The following is an 8027-nucleotide window of genomic DNA, read 5'->3' as shown; positions in this document are numbered from 1 at the left end:
CTTTTAAGCCAGAAATATTTTTGTTAAATTGTTTACCAGATGAGTTAGATAAGAATCATAGATATTTTATTTTACATATTATAACAGCTGCTAGAATCCTATTTGCAATGACATGGAGGACACTGAAGATACCAGTGCTACATGAATTGATATTAATGATTATGGAATGCGCTGAAATGGACAAGTTGACAAACATATTAAAAGGAAAAATGGAAGAAGAATTTATGAGACCCTGGAGGGCATTTTATGACTGGTTAAAACTCTAATTTTGAGAAAACAAGATTAAGTGAAGAATAATAACAATGATAGATGAAATAGCTGTGAAAGTGTAACGATAAGATGTGCATGAGGAATACTAAATTGGAATTTTGTATACTTTTATAGTTTTCTCTCTCTCCCTCTTTTCCCCTTCCCCCTCTTCTTTATATAAACTAATAAAATTATTTTTTTTTAAAGAGAGATTCGCATGGGTGGGCCAAGGTCAGCTGCTGGCCATCTTATTTATTTATTTATTTTTCACATTTATATCCCGCCCATCCCGTAAACGGGCTTAGGGTGGGTTACAACATTTGCATAAGTACAATAAAATTTTAAAACACATTATAAGCATATAAAATCAATAATCATAGCTTGCTGTAGGGAGAGTCTGGCCCATTGATGTAAGTAGGTATGACCAGTTATCAGTGGGTGGGAGACAGCAACCTCGGGGAGCCATGTGTGGACGCCCACTGCCTCAGCCAAAAGCCTGGTGTAACAGCTCCATCTTCCAGGTCCTGCAGAACTGAATAAGATCCCGCAGGGCCCTGATCTCAGTAGGCAGCATGTTCCACCAGGTGGGGGCCAGGGCAGAAAAAGCCCTGGCCCAGGCTAGGCAGACGTCCTTTGGCCCGGAGATCACCAGGAGATGTTGACTCTCAGAGCGTAACACTCTTCGAGGCATATATGGGAAGAGGTGGTCCTTTAGGTATGTTGGCCCCAGGCTGTATAAGGCTTTGAAGGTGATTACCAACACCTTGAAGTGGATCCGGTACTCAACCGGCAACCAATGCAGCTGAAAAAGCACATGCCGAACGTGAGCCCGCACAGGTGTCGATGTCAGCAGCCGCATTTTGTACCAGCTGTAATTTCCAGATCAGCTTCAGGGGTAAGCCTGCATAGAGTGAGTTGCAGTAATCAAGCCCGGAGGTGACCATTGCATGGGTCACTGTAGCTAAGTCCTGGGGAGAGAGAGAGGACTTCAGTAGCCTGATCTGCCTAAGATGGAAGAATACAGATCTGGCCACTGCAACAATCTGGGCCTCCATAGATAAGGAGGAATCTGGCGTTACTCCCAGGCTCGTCGCTGACTGGGCCAGCACCAAAGGTGCCCCTTCCAGTGTGGGAAGCCTGGTGCTCACCTCCATACCCCCCCCCGAACCAGGTAGAGGACCTCTGTCTTTGATGGATTTAGCTTCAATCAACTCTGCTGCAACCTTCCAGCTACTGTGTCCAGAGCCCCTTCAATCAACTCTGCTGCAACCATCCAGCTACTGTGTCCAGAGCCTCAGCCAGATTTCCAGGAATGGAGGACAGGTGACCGTCCATTAACAGTTAGAGCTGAGTGTCATCAGCATACTGATGGCAACCCAGCCCATACCTCCTGACTAACTGGGCGAGGGGGCGCATATAGATGTTGAATAACATTGGCGAGAGGATCGCCCCCTGCAGCACTCCACATTCTAGAGGGTACCATGGGGAGACCCTCTCGCCCAGCGCCACCCTCTGTCCCCGACCATGGAGAAAGGAAGAAAACCATTTCAAGGCAATCCCCTCAACTCCCCTGAACTCTTGAGGCTCCTGTATCTCTGATTCACTAACTTTAGCTGGTTCAGAGCTGGCTGCATGTGACTCCTCGACTCAGGCTGGTCAAGCTGGCCCACAGCATTACCCTTTGTCCAGCCTTTGGCCATACCATGAATTCTACTCCTCAAAACTGAAAGATTTGCCTATTGAGAAAATAGCTGGGCATGAAAACGGGTGTGTGTGGAGAATGTGGGCTGAATATTATTACAGAAGGATAGAGGGAAGCCACTGGAAAGCCACGTGTACCATTTATGCTCCAACTTTGGAAGACAACAACATGCAAGGTGATATACTGAGCATTTTCCGTGGTATGTAAGGGCCATGTGATGATTGCTGCAAGCAACTCTGCTGCACATGTGAAAATGTGCAGGACACCTCCGCCTGCAGAAATAGAGGTCCAGAGCAGCTCATGATATCGTAATATATTCTGTTTGTAGAATTTTGATTTCCATGCTGGTCATGGAGTATGGAGCGTCTTGAGACTTTTGGGGGGGGAACGTTAAGAGTTGGTATGTTGGGTAAGATTTAGGAAAAATAGGCAAAAAGTATTGTTTCCCTCTGATGGGGGAGTCTGATGAGAAAAATGTGATCTGGGTTTGTAGCATAATCAGATTCTAACATATTGCTGATGTTCTTTCTTTTTATTCAGAACCCACCAACCATAACAAAACCCTTTCCTGTCCAGAAGGATATGGCCCTTGCATTTCTTTGAGCTGTGATGGTAACAATGCTATTTTGCTTTCTATGTAATTGCGGTGCATGAAGAGAGAGAACTAATGTTGAATGTGGGGAGTATGTGGGCCTATGTCAGCATCGCAAGCTGAACAATCTGCCCCTCCTGAAACCTCCTGTCCTGTCAAGTTGCCCAGAGAGACAGTTCATAGATGATAGAGGATTTCACAGTTATTCCTACTCCCTGCAGCCAACCTGGACACAGTTATTTTCAGGGTGACCGTGGCACTAAGAACCATTCTCCTGGATAGAGAGATGGTAACTCTCCATTAAGTACTTTCTGCCGGAGTTCCTCATCTGCAAGATAATAACAATAATGATGCATCTCAAAAGCTGACATTATTAGTATGCTGAATTTATCAGTAGGTTGCAGTGTAACTCCAAACCAACCAAATAGTCAAAAATATTTAAAAATAATTTTTAAAGGGACATGATCACGTAAAACAGAAACTGCTTGTTCACAGGATAATGACGAAATACTCCAGAATGAGCGTAGAAAATTGCAAAGGAATAGCTTTGTTGGTCTATTGTAACAAAATAAAACAAGAGTATGTTTTAGTCTTTAAGGTGCCATTCAACTTTCGTTTTATTTGATCACAGAAAATCCTGTAAAAATTCAGTACTCTACAACTGGTATGGGTAATACTGCTAAGTTGCAACCAGGAATTCTGATTAAATTAATAACCCTCCTACACTGATCAAAATGCTTCTCCTGTAAACAGTACAACGAGTATGCTGAGGGCAGATGCACCCATTCCAAGGGAAGCATAGGGTTTCCAACTGAGTGGATTCCAACCATGTTTTCTGTTGGCAAGGAGACACTTCTGGAAGGTGGTGGTGGTGGGGAATTTAACAAATTCTCTCTTCCCACCACAAAACACCCCCCTGTAATTTTCCCCATGCTGTTCTTGGGGGTCCAGTGATCCCCCCCCCAGGGACATGATTATGGAGGGCATCTGCAGTGAGAAAAGGAGACAGAGAAGCTCAGTTCTGTGAGCACTACTGTGCTTGCTCTGTACAGGATCCATGCCCATAGGTCTCTCTTGCATGGCAAATTGAATACTTGCAATGGAAAATAGAAGGAAAGTCTTTCAGTGAAGAGAACTCAAAAATAAATCTACCCACAAGTAGAGTTGCCAGCTTTTAAACTGGTCCTCTGGCTGACCATTTAATATCAGTTTGATGTGCGGGAAATTTACCTCAGTGCCATTAAAAGCTTTGACTCCCCATTTCTAAACATGAAGCCTTTATTAAAGGGACATAACATTTCTCTTCAGGCTAGTTGGCATCCTTACCTATACTACAGAATCCCATCTCTGCATAAGCTGGGAAAGTCCACACCATGTGAAATTATTCTGCTAAGTTACTCTTAGGAGTAGACAACCCAGAATCACAGAAAATTGAGATTCTTAAGCACCCAAGCCTGCAGGAATGGAATTCTAGAGAGAATTCTGAAAGTGTTTGAAGTTATAAAATGGTATATTATAAGCAAATAACATTTGCAGAATTTTGATTACCATACCTGGGGAGTAGAATGTCTGAAGTAGGGCAGCCTTCTACAAGGAGGTTAACGGAATAATTGGAGATGTCCTCCTGGTGGGGTGGTGGGGTGTGACTAAGAGCTGGATCTCATAGCATTGGCACATTCTAACCAACTGCTGTTCTTTCTTCTCTCTCAACAGAATGCTCCGAGGAACCTGGAAGCAAGGTCGTGTATGTGGGTTATGATCATGAAGAAAATGAAGAAAAATGTTGCTGTGGTAACAAGACTATTTTTTGTAATTGTGGCGCTAGTACAGAGTGAACTAATACTGAACCTGGGAAGCAAGAAGGCCTGATACCATCATCGCAAGGCAATAAATGTGCACCTTCTACTCCCACCACTTCCTAGTGGCATTTCTTGCAGCTTCCCCACAAGGCTGAAATCAGACATATCTAAAGTGCAGCTTAGCTCTCCTGTATGGCTATCTGTTAGTTCAGAACCTGAACTGAAAGCATTTAAAACTACCTGTCTGTTTTTTCACACTTGTGTACCAACAGAGGGAGAAGGGCTGAGAACTGGTGCATGTGAATGTAGTCAGTGGCCCAAAGCAAAGGAGATGCTGGGAGATCTGTGATTGGCCACTTTTAAACTGCAGCCTTACCTGGCTCAGACTTTGATGGGGCTTGTGAGGGAAGGGAGAGGGGTTTAACTCTTTCACTCCTGCACAATTTTGCTAATTGAAATTGGGATCCCTGCACTGTTATAACTCTTTAAAAAAAAAGAGAGAGGCGTCTTTTTTCTTTAAAAGGCTAATAGATAGTGTGGGAGAATGTTCTTAGGAAACTATGTGGTGTGGGAGTGGTAAAACCCTATCAACCCTTCCTGAGTGGCCTGGAACTTTAAAGGATGGAGCTCTGTAACTTTTGTTATCAAACAGATTGCCTTCCCAGCAGATTTCCTAGCAAAAATATTTCTTGACTCCTAGGTTTAAGTGTCCTCTGTTCTGGGGGCAGTGGAGGATTTCACACCCGTTTCTGCTCTTTATAGCCAGTTTGGGCAAGGCTGCCTAAAGTATGAGGTGACATTAAGAACAGCCCTCCCTCCAGGTCTCCCCCTACTACACTGCTCCTCCAGTCTAAATATGTATATTTTTGATGACAGGGAAGTGGTAGCAGCAGCACAGCAAGACAGGTATGCCTGGTATGGCTGTTCCAGGAGGAGAGAGAGGGAACAAGCCAGTGGCGCCAAGCACATTGCATAGTCTTGTGCCATTCAAACTGCGCAGGCAGCTGGGCATGTACAGCAGTTGTTGGTCAGGTCGGTGCCCCCCCCCCCCAAAGTGTATACATTTATCAAAATCAATGTTTAAATCATTTTAAATTTAAAATACAAAGTAACCAGTCAATTATTAATTGGTTTTGCTTCCTACTTACCTGGCATCTGCCCCCCCCCCCCAAAAAAAAAAGGTCAGACTGGTTTTTTAAAAATTTTCTTTTGGGAAATTATCAGAAGCATTTCTAGCTTGAATGCTTGAACTACATTAGAACTACATTAGATCTGAGTCCCATAGGACATTAAAGATCAACAAAATTTTCAGAGTATAAACTTTCAAGAGTCAAAGCTCCCCTTTGTCAGATTCCCACGTGCTGTTTTCCGGTGTGTCTTGCCTGGGAAAGAGCTATCTTCTCCCGCTCCCCCACTTCAAAATTCTTCAGACCAAATATTCCTGCTCTCCGAGTTAGTGCATCAGCTTTGAAGCCATGGATATGTCTTAATAATTTGTTTGCTGCACGACAAGAGGGATTCCATTCTTTTCGGTATGATGACCCAGAAGTCAAAATTTACTTGGTAGGGTGATCCATCCAGGGCTGGCCCAAGGTTTTTTGGTGCCCTAGGCAAACTATTACCTTGGCGCCCATCTAGTTCAGCATTCCATTTTCTACTGCAGCTAACCAGATGTTCCTGAGAAACCAACAAACATTCCACAAAGGGCGCAGCTTCCCCCACCGTGAACCCCAAGCAAGTAGCATTCTGACATATACAGCCTTTGCATATGGAGGTTACATTTGACCACCCTCTCCTTCTCCTCTACTCCCTCTAATCCACCCTAAGATTCTAAGAAGCTCACTCTGGTATCCATCAGGACAAGATTTACTTGATCAACATTGGTCCTTTCCACATTTGCCTGCCACTCCAGAATTTCTCAGTGTTCGAGTCGAGGCAATTTAAGGCCACAGCAAAACAGCATCTAAATAACCTGGGGCAATAGCAGGCTGAAACCGGGCTGACCACTGAAGGGAGGTAATTTAATGCAGAATGAGGGGAAACTCCAGAATGAAAAGAAAGTTGAATTCGATTTTAGTGCTGAATTGCTTGGAGGACACCGAAGTGAACATGGATTAAAAGGAGATTTCCGAAAGGGCCAATATATGCAGTGAGGAAGAAATATCAACTAATACCAGCTAATGTATGACATGGAAGATATTGTTTCCAAAATACAAAAGAGAGCAATGGAAAGGGCAGGGGTGGCCATTAGGAAGGGCTGAACCACGCCCCACACTGGCTTCACAACCCACTTTTGGGTCCTGACCAATGCTCCCTCTAAGCTGTGGAGTCTTGTGAGCAAAAATTCTACTTTGTGAGCTACTGGCATTAACGTTGTGAGCGAGTGATTTGGCTACTGCATAAATTAGTTTGTTCTGGACCCATCCTTCCTGAGCTAAGGCAAAAATGTGTGAACTGGAGGCTAAAAAACTGTCAGCTAGCTCACACTAACTCAGCTTAGAGGAAACACTGGTCCTAACCCACAGGTTGAGAAACACTGCCATTGACAATACGGGAGATCCCAAATGGGAAGCCCCCCCCCCCGTCTCTATGTTTTGAGAACTGTGTTCAGAGAGTCTGGTGTCCCAGTGGAGACCGACTCAGAATGTCCTCGAGCTACTTCTCAGATCCTCAGTTCCTGAGAGTTCATCGTTCAATGCATGCAAGTCAACAGGCAGCTCACAAAGTGTGTTGTCCTATATTGCAGATATCAACGAGTGCCGAGATCCTGCCAAATGTGGGAAAAGTGCCAGGTGCCACAACACTTATGGAAGCTACAACTGCAAATGTGTCGAAGGATTCCAGTCCAGCACTGGGGATGTCATCTTCAAGAATGCCAGTGAGGTCACATGCCATGGTAAGGGTTTTCTGAGCTCTTGTGTGGTTTGAGGCACTGCACACACTCACCCCAGGCACAGCATGGCTCTATGTTCATATTCAGAGCAGCAAGAAAGGCATCAGTATGGCAGTACTTATCTTTTGCACCTACAGGGATTCTCTCACTCTACTCTGAATAGAGTGAAACTATATGGTGGCTCTTCTGTCTCCAGAATCACTGCATGAATTGGCTTGTATATTGTTGGCCAACTTACTGGTGGCCAAGAGTTCAGTTGAACAGCAGTATGAGGAATAATAAATTAAATCACTGCTGTCTTTTGTTTTTAAACATTTATCAGTGATTAAAATGATAGGTAAGTTTAGAAATATCAAGAACCTGCTGTAGAGAATGATGAATTATAATACATTAAAATCCAAATAAATAGAGCCATAAAAGCATCAAGCATAGTTATAAAGAAATGTGGAAAATGTTAAAACCAGACATCAAAAGCTTTTAAAAGAATCAAGTATTAGCAGAAGGTTAATAAATAAATAAATCTTGTTTCTATACGGAAAAATGCATGCCTTATAATCGGAGAACCAGCACAGTGAAGCGTTTAGAGCATCAGTCTATGACCTGGGAGACCCAGGTTTGACTCCTTGCTCTGCTGTGACAGGCTACTGGGTGACCTTGGGCAGGCCCCACACTCTTGGCCAGCCTACCTCATGGGGTTGGTGTGAGGATAAAATAATGTCAGCTGCTTTGAGTCCCTGCTGGGGAGAAAGACAGAATATAAATGAAAATAAATAATAAAGGTTTTAGGTTCCT

The 8027-nt window shown here is 43.9% G+C and overlaps 1 protein-coding gene across 1 annotated transcript in view; it reads left to right on the top strand.

Moving 5' to 3' along the window:
- ADGRE5 (adhesion G protein-coupled receptor E5) overlaps positions 1 to 8027 on the top strand; it is a 53043-nt gene that overhangs the window by 1133 nt on the left and 43883 nt on the right. The window contains exons 2-4 of the mRNA XM_015415184.1: positions 2492 to 2563; positions 4257 to 4334; positions 7089 to 7238. Coding sequence (XP_015270670.1) covers positions 2492 to 2563; positions 4257 to 4334; positions 7089 to 7238 — 300 coding nt within the window. The remainder of the gene's footprint in view (positions 1 to 2491; positions 2564 to 4256; positions 4335 to 7088; positions 7239 to 8027) is intronic.

This window comes from Gekko japonicus, unplaced genomic scaffold, assembly GCF_001447785.1.
Source record: "Gekko japonicus isolate JY-2015 unplaced genomic scaffold, Gekko_japonicus_V1.1 scaffold83, whole genome shotgun sequence".
Lineage (NCBI taxonomy): Eukaryota > Metazoa > Chordata > Lepidosauria > Squamata > Gekkonidae > Gekko > Gekko japonicus.
Note: the sequence above shows the minus strand (reverse complement) of the source record. Positions and strands in the feature narration are given on the sequence as shown.